General features: G+C 69.0%; 1 protein-coding gene across 1 annotated transcript; it reads right to left on the bottom strand.

Annotated features, from left to right (window-relative positions):
- Positions 1-1,754: 1,754 nt before the first annotated feature.
- CBARP (CACN subunit beta associated regulatory protein) lies at positions 1,755-15,568 on the bottom strand. The gene is given in 11 exon segments (XM_075902664.1): positions 1,755-3,153; positions 3,156-4,002; positions 4,004-4,160; positions 5,157-5,340; positions 6,334-6,541; positions 7,165-7,317; positions 7,425-7,596; positions 8,994-9,159; positions 9,749-9,810; positions 11,214-11,359; positions 15,064-15,568. Coding segments are annotated over 11 exon segments (2,244 nt in total). The 5' UTR covers positions 15,112-15,568; the 3' UTR covers positions 1,755-3,052.
- Positions 15,569-16,021: the final 453 nt, after the last annotated feature.

The raw sequence follows: 16,021 nt of genomic DNA on the forward strand, positions 1-16,021 counted from the left end.
TAAACCCGCCGAGGACAGGAAACGGGTAGTGAGCGTCCGAGAGCTGCACGCGCCTGGGGCGCCGGAGGGGGCTGGGCTGCGCTCGGGGACCTCTTGACTTGGGTTTTATTTTCTTAAAAAAATCTTGTCGGTGTGAGCGGGCTGGTCGTCCTGCTGCAGGCAGCCGGCGGGCAGCAGATGTGGCTCTCCAGCCCCCGGATTCTCTCCTAGCACTGGGGCCTCGAGGTCCGTGGGAGGGTGTTTCTCCTGCTTTAGCCCATCTGCTCCGGCCTTTGGCTGCGGTGGGGCGTCTGTCGCCTAGGCCCAGGGCAGAGGGGTGGCTCTTTGCAAGTGATGGAACAGCTGAGCTGGCTGCTGTGGCCAGGCGGGGTAGAGAGGAGGGTGTCCCTGTCTCAGCTGATCTCTGCTTCTGGCCAGGCTTGAAATCGCTCCTCTCCAGCTTCCTGGCGCTGGGAGCTGCTGGTCGTGAGGCCCAGAGCCGGCCTGGGCTGGGGCGCTGGGGCAGAACGCAGGCCCCTGCTCACAAGTCCCTGGGGCCGAAGAGAGCTCCCAGCAGCTGCTCTTGGCACCAAAGCTGCCCTGAGCCAGCTGGAGGGACCAGGTACTGCTGGTCTCCTGGGGCAGCTAGTCCCCCCACAGCAGCAGCCCCCTGCTCCCCTGGTTCTGCTGTGGGTCCAGCCGCTGGTCTCCTGCTGGGGGTTTTGCCCATCTTCATGGGGCACAGGGGCTGGGGGTCAGCGTAAGCCCAAGCCCCACAGGCTGGGGGTAAGCCCCACGTGTGATGGTTGGCCGGGACTGCGGGGCTAATGCCTTGGCCTTTGGATTTCAGCCCCCTGGGGCAGTGGGTCCTGAGTGGGCAGGGGTCTCGCCGTGTGGGTTGTGGGCCCTCCCCTCCCTGCAGTCTTGCCCCCTGGGCCCTCCCCCTCCCAGGGAGCTCTCCCTCCCTCCAGCTTCTCTAGTGGGGCAGGTGCTGCATGTGCCCTGCCTGGCAGCACCAGCTCCCGCCCCCTGGAGTGCCCAGCATTTGCCCCTTGTGCTCTGTTCCAGGGGGCTGCCGCTGCGGTGCTGGGCTTTGCCTTTTGGAGGCTTCGTGCCCCCATGCCCGACGCGCTGGGCTCCCTGGCTCCAGGGATCACGCCCAGGCTGGCTAGCCCTTGCCTGGAAGGGGCCAGGGGTTAGTTGTCCCCTCCCCCAGCTCCAGCCAGCCCCCTTAGCCTGGAATCGAGTGAGCGTGGTGAGACTGGCCCCAGCCCCAGGGTCCTCGCTTCCCGGCTTTGCCCTCCGCGCTGCCCGACCGCGGGGCAGTGTAGGTTGAGCGGTGCTGCCTGGGCCGTGCCGGTGCCCTGGGGCCCTCGTGCTGCGGCTCCAGGGCAGGCGCCCCCGGCAGGGGCAGTAACAGAGCCTGGCAAACGTCCAACACTTGGTCTGTCTTTATCAGGTTAAAAAGGCTGAGGTGGGGTTAGTGCTCAGGACAGGCTGCACCTGCCTGTGCGCTCGCATGCAAATGGGGAAGCATAGCCAGGAACGGGGGGGCCTGGGGCGGGGGTACACACGTGGCTGGCGTCCCCTCCCCCCCGCCCCGCCCAGCACCGGCTGAATCTTTCGGACGACAAAGCTTTTTGCTTCTGATCCTTTGACACGTGAACAAAACCCCATAAAAAGCTGCAGCCCCCTTCCCCCCTCCCCCCCCCCCGCGCAGAGCAGCAAATCCATCCAGTTCTATAAAACTCAATAAATAATAAATAAAGGCCTGCGCTTTGATCCCTGGAGCACGCCGGGGGCAGCCTGCTTCCTGGGGGGGGGGCCCTTGGGGGGAAGAGGAGGAGTTAGGGGCTCTGACTCCTCTTTACTCCGTCGTGCTGCCACTCAGCCCAGCTCACTCCCCTCCCCTGGTTTGGACCCAATAAAGTCCGGAGAAGGAGCATGTTGGGGGGGAGGGGGAGCTACCATGCCCCCCTCCCCAGGAAGCAGAGAACAGCTGGGCTAGGGTCTAGTTCATACCCCCCTTGGCACTGTCTGGGAGTCTGTCCCCCCCTCGCTTTGGCACCCAGCAAACAAGCTGGAGAGAGAAGGGCCGGCCCTGTTGGATGCCCCCACCCCAGCAGACACGCACCCCCCCGCTTGCCCGGGGAGAAGCTGGGGGCGCCGCTCTCCGAGCCTGGGTCGTGGTTCCCTGCCCTCTGGCGTGGCTCAGTCTCCGCTCCAGGAGGGAAAGGAGCCGGGGGCGGGAGGTTCCTGCCCCTTGTGCCCTGCTGGTACTGCCTTGCTCCCGGCCTCCCTTCCAGCTGCCCCTGCCTCAGCCCATCACCACTGGCCTCCCCTCCGCTGCCCCTTGTAGCCCCCAGCACCAGCTTAGAGCCTTGAGCCCTGCCCAGCCTAGAGATTTCCCTGGGGGGGGGGGTAAGGAAGTGACTCTCCCATGGGGGCCGCCCCCGTGGCTCCCGGCCCCGGCTTGGCGAGGATGAGGCCAAACGGCCCCGTTATTGCTTGTAAAAAATCCGAGAGAGAGGGGAGGGGAGGGGGCGAGGGGCGTGCAGGGGCCACGCAGCCCTACGGCATGAGGTAAGAGCTGGGCCTCCGTGCGGGGCCGGGGGGCCATTCGTAAAGTCCCTTAACGTCGACCTCTCGGCCGGGCAAGCGCTGCCTGCGTCCTGCCCCCTTCCGGCTGCCAGGCGCCAGGCCTGCGCGGAGCCAGGGCTGCTGCACCCGGGGCTGCCCCTAGGCCCCCGCCCACGTGGCAGGTGGGCCTGGGCGGGCCCGCTCCATCTGGGCAGATCTGCCCCCCAGGATCCCGCCCACGTGGCGGGTCCGTCTGCACGGCTCTGCGCCCCTCACAGCCCTTGACTGCAGTGGGTACCTCCACGTGGCCCCCCACTCCAGCCTCCACCCTGGCCCGCTCCACGGTGAGGGGCCCGTCCCGGCGGATCTGCACCCCCTGCCCTTCGCACGCCCTCAAGTCCCAGGGCTCCTGGCAGGCGTGGCCGCAGCGCCAGCAGCAGCAGGGTTCACGCCTGACTCAGCGTGCAGGTGAGCTTGGTCCTCTCCCCCTCCCCTAGGCAGGGCTGTGGTCGGGGGAGGCCACGGCCACCAGACACTCCGGACTCTCTCTCGATTTTCTCAAGCACCCGTACAGCCTGTCCTCACCCCCCCCAGGATCTTGTCCAACAGCTCAGCCCCGGGGTGCTGGGGGCCGCAGCCGGGGCCCAGCCCGCCCCCGGGGCAGTCGTGGTCGTAGGGATCGGGCAGCGGCTTGGGGTCCCCGGCCAGTTCCGACGGCTCCTCCTCTATCACTTGGATCTTGGCCTCGGGGTCGGGCGTGGCGGAGCCGTCCACGGCCTCGCCCGCCTCCTGGGCGCTGCCGCCGTGGGGCAGGGGGCCCGGGTAGCGGGGCTCGGGCGGGCAGGTGAGGCTGTCTCCCCGGCGCAGGGGGGTGCGGTGGCGCTCCAGGGCGGGCGGGTAGCGCACGCCGGGGTCGCTGTACTGCTTGGAGCGCTGCCACTGCTTGCGCAGGTGGGCGCGGGAGCGGTGCTTGGCGCGCAGGGGCGAGTCGTCGAACTGCGGGTCGTGGCGCATGAAGGCGTTGAAGAGGGCGTCCGTCTTCTCGTCGATGCTGTAGTCCCGCCGGGGCAGCGCATCCCGGGCAGGGAACATCTGCCCGTAAGGGGACCAAGCCAGAGGGCTGGGGGGCGGCGGCCCCCCCGCCGCTCCCTCTTCCTCCTCCTCCTCCTCCTCGGGCTCGCGCCCCTCGAAGCTCTCGAAGATGGTGCCCTTGCGCCCGGCGCTGGTGAAGCAGATGCGCTTCTCCGAGGCCGTCTGGTCCGGGGGGTGCGGCTCCTCGCCCGCCCGCCCGGGCGCCTCGATGGAGGCGTAGCCGCTGTCCATCTGCAGCAGCTTGCGCGTGCCCGGCTCCGCCTCGGCGCTCTCCTGCCGGGGCCGGGCCCGCGGCCGCTCCTCCGGACCCTCGGCCTCCTCCAGGGACGCGGGGAAGCCGGCGCTGTCGCCCCCCGTCGCTACGCACCGAGTCCCGGTCGTTGCCCTGCTCGGAGGAGGCGCACAGCTCCAGGGACGCCCGCAGGCTCCAGATGTCGTGGTAGATGGTCTGCTGCTCCGCGCTGGGGACCTCGGGGACGCTGCCCCCGCCCGCCTCGGCCGGCTCTAACCTGAGAGCAGAACCCGCGGCGGTTACGGCACCGGCAGGGCGGAGCGGGACGGGCCAGCCCTGGGCTGTTTTCATTCCTTACCCCCCCGCCAGGACCTCTCGCCACTCCCCCGACCCATCTCCACCCCCTGCCCTGAGCCGGCTGGCCCCTGGGCGGGGCGCTCTCTCCAGCTGCCCCTTAGGCACAGGAGCCGGCACGGCCCCGCGCCTGCCCTCAGCTGGCACTAAGTCCACACAGCCCCGTGCACCAGCATGTTCCTGGCCTGTTACCATCCCGCCCTGCTTGCCCTGGGGCCCAGCCCAGCCTGGGGGACCAGATAGCAGCGGGGAGCCCCTCAGCTCCAGCAAGACAGGGCCTGGGGAGGGGGTCGGCTCCACCCTCCTGCCCCTGGTGCCCTTCCCTTGCCCTGCCCCCAGAACGGCACCTTCCCAGCAGCTGCTGCCCCAGGTCGGGTGGGGGAGAATCCCGCTGGCCCAGGCTGCAGTGGGACCCTGCCCCAGACCGACGGGGACCTGTCCCAGGCTGCCATGGGCCCAATCAGGGCCCAGGGGGTTGGGCCACGCCAAGGGGAGAGCCTGCTGCCCGCCCTGAGCGGCTGGTCACTGCCAGGGGGCTGGGCTGGAAGGGCAGAGGAACAGGGACCCGAGACTTTGGGCCGAGGGCCGGGAGGGGCCTTTTCTCTGCTTTGCTGTGGGAACCGGGAAGGTGCTTTTCCCACGAGCTCCCTCCGGACGATTGTACGGGAACAAAATACCCGCGGGCTGCGGCCGAGCACGGGACGCCGAGAGCCTGTGCGCTGGTCCTGGCTGCGAGGAGGGGAAACTGAGGCAGGCGTGCCTGTCATGGCAGAGGGAGCCTGAAGTGTGCGTGGGGGGGGGCAGGTTACCTTCCCAAAGGAAGTGTGAAGGGGGGCTGGCCTCTCTCTGCCATCTGGGATGGAGACCAGGCTAGTGCCCCGCCCCACCATCCCTATCCCCTCTATCTACTGAAAAATACCTGCCGAGAGAGGGGGGGGGGCTGGCGGGGGCTGGAAGGAAGGGCCCGGCCACGGGGCAGAAGGCGACATCGTCCGTCCGGGCGATGTACTGGATGATGCCCATCGGGTGGGTCTCTCTGCCCTCTTGCTCCATGCTCTCGCTCGCCGCCCGCTGCCGCTGGAACTGGCGCCGCTTGGGTGAGCCTGGAGGGCAGGAAAGGGTTGGGGGGAGCGCCGGGGGGGGGTCACTACAAGGCACATGGGCTTGGGGGCGTTTTCGCTGCTGGCGTTGGCCCTGGAGTCTCGCCCCGGCCCCGCTGGACTGGCCGGACCCCTCTGGGCAGAGCTGACCGGCTGGTTTGCTCCCGGGGGCGGGTGGAAGTGGCCTCCGTGGCCCATGTGGATTTACACTCCCTGGGGATCTGGCCCGTAGCAGCTGGGGGAGCAGGAGGCAGAGACCTTGCTTTCCCCAGGCCCCTGCAGTGAGGGGGGGGGACGTTCCCTTAAAGAGAACCCCTGGCAGTGACCCAGAACCGTCCCCAGGCAGCATGGGGCTGGGCAGATGGGCACAGAAGGGAGCCACGGGGCTGGCAGCCGCCACAGAGAAGCCAAAGGCTCAGAAGAGCCGTGGAGAGAGGCGCTACGGTGAGCCCGAGTTCGGATTCAGCTGCGTGGAGGATGGGGGCGGACTTACCCTTGGGGTCTAGGACTGACCCTCGGCCAGGATTTGGGGGGCACCTATCTGGGGTCCAGGACTGACTCCCGGCCAGGATTTGGGGGGCACCTATCTGGGGTCTAGGACTGACCCCCGGCCAGGATTTGGGGGGCACCTCTCTGGGGTCCAGGACTGACTCCCAGCCAGGATTTGGGGGGCACCTCTCTGGGGTCCAGGACTGACCCCCCGGCCAGGATTTGGGGGGCACCTATCGGGTCCAGGACTGACTCCCGGCCAGGATTTGGGGGGCACCTATCGGGTCCAGGACTGACCCCCAGCCAGGATTTGGGGGGCACCTATCGGGTCCAGGACTGACTCCCGGCCAGGATTTGGGGGGCACCTATCTGGGGTCCAGGACTGACCCCCAGCCAGGATTTGGGGGGCACCTATCTGGGGTCCAGGACTGACCCCCAGCCAGGATTTGGGGGGCACCTATCTGGGGTCCAGGACTGACCCCCGGCCAGGATTTGGGGGGCACCTACCTCTGGTGTCCAGGCTGGACGCCCGCTGGTTGCTCTCAATCTTCCACTTCTTGATCTTGAAGTAGGGGCTGGCGCCCTCGAGGCTGGTGTGGCGCCGCAGACGGGTGAAGAATTGCAGCACGGTGCCCTGGGCAGGGGCCGGCGGGGGCTCCCCGGCTCCGGCGCCGCCTGCTCCGGCGCTTTTCGGACTCCTGGCAGCCCCTTCAAACTGGGAGCGGGGGGAGGGGCGGCGTGACTCCGGGGTGGGCGCCGCAGCGAGCAATCGGAGGCGACGGGGCAGCAGGCAGCCTGGCACGGCCCAGCGGGCGCCCACAATGCGGGGCAGCCAGCCGTGAACAGCGCCCTCCACGCGCCGGCCTGCGCCCCCAGGCATGCAATGGGGGGGCAGAGTCCTCTCTGCGCGGGGTCCTGGTTCACCCGGTTGCAGCGCGAGGGTCCCCAGGGGAAACGGGGGGTCCACGTGCTGTGATAAGACCGGGACTGTTCTATAGCACGGTGCCCCTAAAGCCCCTCCCCCGCAGGGACCATCCAAGAGCTCAGCTCTCTCCGTAACTACAGAAATGCAGCCACTTCTGGGGAGGGGAGGTGGCCCAGGGCTCCTCCCCACCGTGCCAAAGGGGCTGCCTTTCCCGGGGCCGGTTCCCTTGTCTCCCGGGGCTCGGCCTGCTCAGCCATCGCTCCAGGGCCGCTGAGCCTGGGGGCAAAGGGGCAGAGAGTCCCCACCCCCAGCACTTTTACCCTCCTGTCCCTGGCATTCACCTGCCCCGCCCCCCAGGCCTGGGCGCTGTGATCCCTCCCCCGCCCCCGCCGGGCTGTGGGGCGGGCACTCACCGAGGGGCTCTCCCCAGAGGTGGAGGAGAGGGAGGGGCTGGCGTCAGCAAAGCTGGTGTTCACGGTGGAGTTGTAGGTGTCGCCGGGCAGGGCGGAGCTGGGGCACATGGCCAGGGCCGTCAGGGCCGTCTGGGGCAGGGCGCCCCCGGGGGGCTGTGGGACAGACACACAAACCAATGAGGGGGCGGGGGCAGGGTGCTGGGAGGGGCCCCCCAGGAGGGGCTGTCTCTGCCCCGCCCCGAGGGCAGGTGCCGGCTCACCTGGAAGATGGCCAGGCTGGGCTTGGGGGGCTGGCGGGGCGACATGGCCAGGCTGTTCTCGCTCGACTCGCACTCGTGGATGGTGAGGATCCGCAGGGCGGGCGGCGGGACGTGCAGGTGGGTCAGCCGGGCGTTCTTCAGGTGGTGGAAGTCGCCCTCGGTCAGCGTGTACCTGCCGGGGCGCCGGGTGACCAGGAGTGGCCAGAGCCCCCCAGCCCTGTGCCCTGTGCCCCGGGCCCCCCTCCCCGAGGCGCCCGCCCGGCCTAGTCTCTCGTTGGCCCCAGAGACCGGGCGATAGACGCCATCCCACGGGGGGCCCACCCCCCTTCCCTCACCCCCACCCTTCCCTGTAGCCCTATCCCCCTTCCCCACCGGCCCATCCCTCCACATCCCTCCCCTTCACTCCTCCCTTCCCCCTTCCCCACTGGCCCATCCCTCCACATCCCCCCCTTCACTCCTCCCTTCCCCCTTCCCCACTGGCCCATCCCTCCACATCCCCCCCTTCACTCCTCCCTTCCCTCTTCCCCACTGGCCCATCCCTCCACATCCCCCCCTTCACTCCTCCCTTCCCCCTTCCCCACCGGCCCATCCCTCCACATCCCTCCCCTTCACTCCTCCCTTCCCCCTTCCCCACTGGCCCATCCCTCCACATCCCCCCCTTCACTCCTCCCTTCCCCCTTCCCCACTGGCCCATCCCTCCACATCCCCCCCTTCACTCCTCCCTTCCCCACTGGCCCATCCCTCCACATCCCCCCCCTTCACTCCTCCCTTCCCCCTTCCCCACCGGCCCATCCCTCCACATCCCCCCCTTCACTCCTCCCTTCCCCCTTCCCCACTGGCCCATCCCTCCACATCCCCCCCTTCACTCCTCCCTTCCCCCTTCCCCACTGGCCCATCCCTCCACATCCCCCCCTTCACTCCTCCCTTCCCCCTTCCCCACTGGCCCATCCCTCCACATCCCCCCCTTCACTCCTCCCTTCCCCCTTCCCCACTGGCCCATCCCTCCACATCCCCCCCTTCACTCCTCCCTTCCCCACTGGCCCATCCCTCCACATCCCCCCCCTTCACTCCTCCCTTCCCCACTGGCCCATCCCTCCACATCCCCCCCTTCACTCCTCCCTTCCCTCATCCCCACTGGCCCATCCCTCCACATCCCCCCCTTCACTCCTCCCTTCCCCACTGGCCCATCCCTCCACATCCCCCCCTTCACTCCTCCCTTCCTCCTTCCCCACCGGCCCATCCCTCCACATCCCTCCCCTTCACTCTTCCCTTTCCTCTTCCCCCACTCGTATCTATAACCCCATCCCCATTCCTCCCACACCTCACCCTTCTATTCCTCCCCCTCCCATCCCATCTCCCCACACCGTACCCCCACATCCCACTCCTTCCATTCCTCCCCCCCACTGTTCCCTCACCCCAACCCTGACCCATATTCAACCCCTTTTTCTCCTCCCCTCTCCCCTCCTGCCCCGCACACGCCTCACCCTCAACCCTGACCCGTATCCCCCCCTTACTCCCCACCTGACCCACATCTTCCATCCCACTCCCAGTCCCACCCGCCGCCCATACCTCCGCCCCTTCTCTTGAGTCTTCTTGCTCTGCTCGAAGAGCGCGGCCTCGTTGAAGGAGACCCGGCGGCCGGTGGCGGAGCTGGACGAGAGGAACCGCTCCGTCTCCACATCCCGGTAGCTGGAGGTCGACAGGCACTCGGGGTCGTCCACCTTGATGGTGATCTCTGTGGGCAGGGGGAGAGGAGGGTCAGACCCCGCTGGAGGGCACAGGCGGGGGGTGAGAAGCGGGGGGGGCGCCCGGCTGCTCCCAGGCACAGGGCAGAAGCTCGCGCCAGGCTGCTGTGTGTGTCGCGGGCGGCTGGGCTGAGATCCAGCAAACTCGTTGCGCCCAGGGCTGAGCAAACAGCCCACAGGGCAACACCAGGGCCCAGCCAGCAGCTGGAGTGGACAGGCCCTGGCAGGGGGTCCAGCAGCGCTTGGTATGGATGTCAGCAGGGGGCTGGGCCTGGTCTGGCCCCTCCCAGCAGGGGGCGCTGCTGCACACCGGGGGGTAAGTGCCCCCCCCCACGGCTGCATCCGCAGGGAGCCCGGAGCACCCCAGTAAGTACTGGATAGCAGCCCCTGGAGCTCCCCCCCCCCAGTGCTTCAGTGCGGGGGGGCGGCCTCCTCTCTCCCCCGCCACGGCACGTGATGGGGGACGAGACGTAGGGAAACGGTTTCCGTGACAACACACAGCGACCCCCCCCCCCCCCGCCGATCTCCATGGGCAAAGCTGGGGCTGGCAGGGCCGGGGCCGGGGGCGGGGGGGCTCGCCTTGTGCCGGCTGAGAGTCGTCCAGGTAGGTGGTGTTGGTTTTCTCAGGGTCATCACTGGCTCTGCACAGGGGAGCAGGGGTGAAGGAGGGACAGAAAAGAGAGGAGACAGTTACTCCTAGTGTCTCCCCCCCCGCAGATGGTCAGTGCATGCCCCCCCCCCTGCACACACAGGCAGGAGGAACCAGACCACGGGCCCCACTGGAAGGGGTCTGGGGGCTGTGCGGCATTTGCACGTGGGCTGGGTTGTGCGTGCACACTGGTGCACTCAGCACACCCCCGTGCCAGACTGTAGGGCACGCACACACACCCCTCCCGGTGCCTGTTCACACCATGCACACCCCAACCCCCACCGGGCCATACCACGTGCACGGCACCCCCCGCACCGGGCCATACCGCGTGCACGGCACCCCCCGCACCGGGCCATACCGCGTGCACGGCACCCCCCGCACCGGGCCATACCACGGGCACGGCACCCCCCGCACCGGGCCATACCGCGTGCACGGCACCCCCCGCACCGGGCCATACCGCGTGCACGTGCACCCCCCGCACCGGGCCATACCACGGGCACGGCACCCCCCGCACCGGGCCATACCGCGTGCACGGCACCCCCCGCACCGGGCCATACCGCGTGCACGGCACCCCCCCACCGGGCCATACCGCGTGCACGGCACCCCCCCACCGGGCCATACCGCGTGCACGGCACCCCCCGCACCGGGCCATACCGCGTGCACGGCACCCCCCGCACCGGGCCATACCGCGTGCACGGCACCCCCCCACCAGGCCATACCACGTGCCGGTCCGTGCAGCACACCCCCTCCCCTCCCGGTCTGCATGGCACTTGCATGCACATTCTGGGCTGTACAATGCGCATAAGGCCCATAGTTCCAGCAGTGGCCCCCTAACCCGCGGGTTTGTGCAGCTTCTGATGCCGCCGGCTCAGCAGAGCGCCCTGGCCAGGTTTGTGTCTCTCCTGGCGGGTCACGGCCACGCCTGCCTCGGGGCACAGAACACAAGGCCTTCGGGATGGAAGGTCTCCTTGCCTGAGCTCTTAGGGTTGGACCCTGGAGTCCAGCTGTTCCTGGGAGGGGCTCAGCGAGTGAACCTGTGTCCGGAGAACCCACTGGTCTCGGGGGCGGCTGTGGCCCCTGGGTGGCCGGTGGCTTGGACCAGGGCTGGGGACATGGTGCCCCAGGTGTCCTGGCCAGGGCACTGGAGAGCTGGGGGCAGGGCGCTCATGCAGGTGCGCTGGGTCAGGTGCGGAGCAGCCCTGGGCTCCGTGGATAGCTCAGCAGGGGAGCTGCTACCAAAGGGCACTAAATTATTCTGCTCCTCTGGCCAGACCTGCAGTCGCTGGAGAGAAAAGGGGACCCCAGCTCCCAGCTGCGCTAGTCCCAGCCTCTTCCAGGAGGGGGTGCTGGCAGGCCGGGGCGTGCGCTCCGGGGCGGTGGGAGGTGGCCCCGTACCTGGAGTGCCTGCGGTCCGTCTCGCAGCACCGGCGGCAGGCGATCAGGATCCCCGAGAGCAGCACCAGGGTGCCGCCGATGAAGATGGACAGCAGCACCAGGAGCAGCACATACCCATCCTGCGTGGTCACCTGGCCGGGCACCGTCTGTGGGCAGAGCAGACTGAGCCCCAGGGCGGGCACACGCCCTACGGGCGGCGTGGGGAGGGCGTTTCCGGGCCCGGGGCGGGGAGCGGCAGCACAGACAGCTCCCTGCCCCCGGGAGAGGCCCGCCAGGGGCCCTCGTGAAACACGCCTGTGGCACGAGCGAGGGCAGCGTGCAAACAGTGGGGCCACCGGGGCAGCTGGGAAGGGCGCACACAGGCCCCTGGTGGACAGCACCTGGTCCTTGCTGTGCATGGACAATCCCAGCCTGAGCTGCCCACGGGAGACCCCAGGCCTTCGCACACTCAGAAAGCTGCATCGGGGAACCCCCCTCCCCCCCCTCCACTGCCCCTGCACCCCCAGGCACTGCACCCACAGCCAGGATCCTGCCTGCCAAGCCCCGGGACCTGGCCCCCATGTGCCCTCCTGGGAGCAGAGTCTGGCTGGCCCTCCCATGCCCCAGCCAAGGACAAACCACATGCAGTGGGGGCCCTTGGGTTCCCCTGGCCTGACAGGCCCTAGTCGGAGAGGTAAGAACTCAGCTCTCCCGACGGCCAGCCCTCTGCTGTAACCACTACACCCCACTGCCCTCGCCGAGCGGAGAACAGAACCGAGGAGTCCTGCATCCCACAAGGGGAAGGATTGGCCGCCTAGGGCCCCCCCAGTTTAGCCTGTCCCTGCTGGGCAGATCCTAGGGGGCATCTCTGGCTGGGGGGGGCTCTCTGGGGAGGAGCGGGCTGGGGGGGCGGGGCAGCGGAATGGAACATGAAATTGGTCAGGTGACGGGGAGCCTTTGCCATGGCAACACATCCCCACGGCGGCGAAGTCACGTGAGTGTTTTTTCAATGCAGCTGGAAAAGGGGATGAAAACTGGCCCCAGACAGGCCCCCGGGCGGCGCGGGGGCCCCTGGGGGCAGCGTGGGGAGGGAGTCGGGCAATGGCCCCCCCAGGACGGCAGCCACAGGATCAAACACCAGGGGGGAGAGGCGGGTTGAGAGTTTCGCTGCGGCCTGGGGGGCTCTTGGGGTCTGGGCCAGGCGGCTTTGCACCAGCAGCCCCAGGACAAGGGACAATCGGGGTGGAAGAAATCACCGGGGGGGGGGGGGAGGCCGCAGCCTCCTGGCCAGCCTGGGGGATGTCCCAGCCCCTGCCCGGGTGGCGGCGGCAAACGGCATGATGGGATATTCAGCTGGGGCACGGGCCGCTCCTCAGCCATCCCTGCCCTGCCTGGGGAAGCGAGGCCGTCAGCCCCCAGCGCATGCAAGCGACAGCTGCACTGGGCCCTGCTCACGCCCCCTCCGCCCCGCCGGCTCCCAGGGGACGCAGCCGGCGTGGGCTGGGCACGGGAAGGGAAGGGAGGAGGGAGTGAGGGGGGAACCTGCCAGGAACCTGCCATCCATCCCCACATCCCCACCTACCCATCCCCCTCCCCACCGCACCAGCTCTGTGTCCATCTGTCCGTCCAGCCCCACACACCTGCCTACCCGTCCCCTTTCCCCCTGCACCATCTGTGTCCGTCTGTCCGTCCAGCCCCACACACCCACCTACCCATCCCCTTTCCCCCTGCACCATCTGTGTCCGTCTGTCCGTCCAGCCCCACACACCCGCCTACCCATCCCTTTTCCCCCTGCACCATCTGTGTCCGTCTGTCCGTCCATCCCCACATCCCCACCTACCCATCCCCCTCCCCACCGCACCAGCTCTGTGTCCATCTGTCCGTCCAGCCCCACACACCCGCCTACCCATCCCCTTTCCCCCCTGCACCATCTGTGTCCGTCCGTCCAACCATGCACACCCGCCTACCCATCCCCCTCCCCACCTGTACCATCTCTGTGTCCGTCTGTCCATCCCCACACACCCGCCTACCCATCCCCCTCCCCACCTTTACCATCTCTGTGTCCGTCTGTCTGGCCGTCCACCTCCATGCAGCAGTCTACACATCCCCCCTTCCCTCCTGTACCCCTCTCTATCTGTGCGTGCCCTCTCCTCTGTCCCTGCCTCCCTCCCCACACGTCCCCACCCACCCATCTCTAGCTGAACTCTAGGCACCCAGCTGGGGCCCAGCCTCCCCCAGGGGCTCCTGCAGAGTCATCTCCCTAGGGCCCAGCGGGAAGGGGATGACTCACGTGGCGCTTATGCTCACAGAGCAGCTGGCCACGGTGGGGTGGGCAGCAGCTGCTGCGGCCCTTGTGGCCTCCAGCCCCCCCTCCCCTCTTTCCCCTCTGCCTTTGCTCCCGTTTCCTCCTGTGTCTCTGCCTGGCAGAGTTTGGCCTCCCCCTCGCTCACTCCCAGGTTGGTGCCACGTGCCACCCTCTTCCGCGTCCGGCTCCAAGCATTCCCAGGAAACACCGGCGAGCAGGCGGCACCGTGTGCCGGGCAGGCCCTGCTGCCTTTGCAGCCACCTCCGCCCCTCCCCACACACACCCCAAGCGAGCGATTCCACCCAGGCAGCCGAGGGGCTCTCTCCTCCCGGCTCCGGTGGCCTGGCAGGGGCGTGCGCGCTCCCGGGGGCGGGGTGGCCTCGCCGTGGGGTTGCGGGGGTGGGGAAACCAAGGGGTTCCGGCTGGACACAGAACATGGGAGCCCCCCGCAAAGTGCGGAGCAGGGGCTGGGCTCCAGGGTAACCCGCCTGGCAGCCATCGGGGTGGCGGGCCTGGGCCTGCATCCGACCAGCGGCCGACAGCGCCGGGACGCAGTGTGGACGGCCCAGCCCTGTTCAGCCTATTTCCTGTGGGTGCAGTGGGGACGAGCAGCAGGCACCAGGGACGTAGGCAGAGCCCGGGGTGGACACGGTGTCCACCAAGGAGCGGGGGGAATGTGTCCAGACCTGCGCTTTGCAGGCTCCATAGGAACTGCCCCCGGCTAGACAGACACAATCCCACCCCCCATGTACTGCAACCCCCAGGGCACCCCAGAAAGGCCCTGGCTTCCCAGGAGGCATTAGGCCAAGTGTGGCAGTGCTGCACGTGGGGCGAGGGGGGTCCTGACCCTCGTGGACCCAGGCCTGGCCACAGCCCTGCAGCCTGCGCGTGGCGCTCGTCCGGACGCCAGAGTGGCTGGCCCTGCCTCCCAGAGGGATGGGCGGGTCTGCCAGGGATGCGGGGGCTTTGTTCAATGGCCTGTCCCTTCCCCCACCCCCCAAAGTACAATATGGGTGGGTACCAAGGCTCCCAGCCTGCTGCTCCCCCAGGCCCGGGCTCAGCCCCACGTCCCAATTTGGGGGTGGCAGGTGCGTCTCAGCAGCGGCAGGTGCCGCAGGGTAATCCCTGGGGTGGGAAGAGCTGCCCCCCCATTCCTGATCACCAGGGGAGGCAGACCTGGGGGGGGGGGGCTTTGCATGGGTCTCCAGCTGCCCCCCCCCCACCCTGCCAGCCTCCTGGGACAGAGGCAGATGGGAAGAGCTGCCCCCCCCATTCCTGATCACCAGGGGAGGCAGACCTGGGGGGGGCTTTGCATGGGTCTCTAGCTGCCCCCCCTCCCACCCTGCCAGCCTCCTGGGACAGAGGCAGGTGGGAAGAGCTCCCCCCCCCCCATTCCTGATCACCAGGGGAGGCAGACCTGGGGGGGGGCTTTGCATGGGTCTCCAGCCGCCTGGGAGGAGGCAGGTGGGAAGAGCCAGGTCCCCTGGGTGCCCCGGCAGGGAGCCGGCTGGGCTGGACCCCAGGGCCATGAGCGAGGGGGCGGAGCCCCCCCGCCCCGCCACTCACCGTGGTGCTGTCGGTCGCGTTGCCCCAAGCTGTCAGCTCATCGCTCATGGTCCGTCGCAGCCGGAGGGTCCCCTGGAGCCGGGAGGGGCCACAGTGACACGCGGGCAGCGAACCGCGACCCCCGCACGTGGCGCCGGGCTGGGCAGCTCCCCTGCTGCCGGGCCCGAGTCCGCGTCGTCCCGCCCCCCGGCCCGTTCACACGGGCGGCCGCGCCAATCCGGATCGGCTCCGGGGCTGCCCCCCCTCCCGCCGCGCGCCGCCGCCTCCCCGCCCAGCCAGGTGCAGCCGAGCCGAGCCGAGCCGGACCGTGCGGAGCCCGGTAGGAGTCAGCTCCGAGCCGGGGGGGCCCTTCCTCACTCTGCTCCCCCGGCTCCGCAGGCTGCCGCGCGCAGGCACCGGCTCCCCCCCCCCCCACGCGGCTCCGCCGAACCAGGGCAGCCCCGACTCCGGCCCACGCGTGACAGTGAGTCGGGTGGGGCCGAGCTGGATCGCTGGCCGGGGCGTGCGGCGCCCTCCAGCCCCCGGGCTTGTGGGGAGGAGTTACCCCGGCCCCGCGGCAAGGCCGGGGACGGTCCCAGGGGAGGAGGCGGGTTTGGGGGGAGGCAGGGAGCGGGGTAAAGCCAGAGCCAGGCAGAGGGAGGGGGGATAGACGGGCTGGGTCGCTGGGGTGCCAAGGGGGTGGATGGAAGGAGGATGGATAGACGGGGTGGATGGGGAAGGAGGGTTGGGGAGGGGTGTGGGTGGGGGCTGTGGGGTTGGAGGGACGGAGGGTGGGTAGCCAGAGGGTGTGGATGGGAGAAGGAGGAAGAGGTAGGAGTGTGGGGCTGGATGGATAGATGCAGGGTGTGAATGAGGATGAATGAGTAGGGGGAACACGGGGGGGGGGGATGAATGAGTGGGGGACATGGGGGGATGAATGGGGGATGAATGAGTGGGGGACACGGGAATGAATGAGTGG

The sequence above is a fragment of the Pelodiscus sinensis genome, chromosome 19, assembly GCF_049634645.1.
Source record: "Pelodiscus sinensis isolate JC-2024 chromosome 19, ASM4963464v1, whole genome shotgun sequence".
Lineage (NCBI taxonomy): Eukaryota > Metazoa > Chordata > Testudines > Trionychidae > Pelodiscus > Pelodiscus sinensis.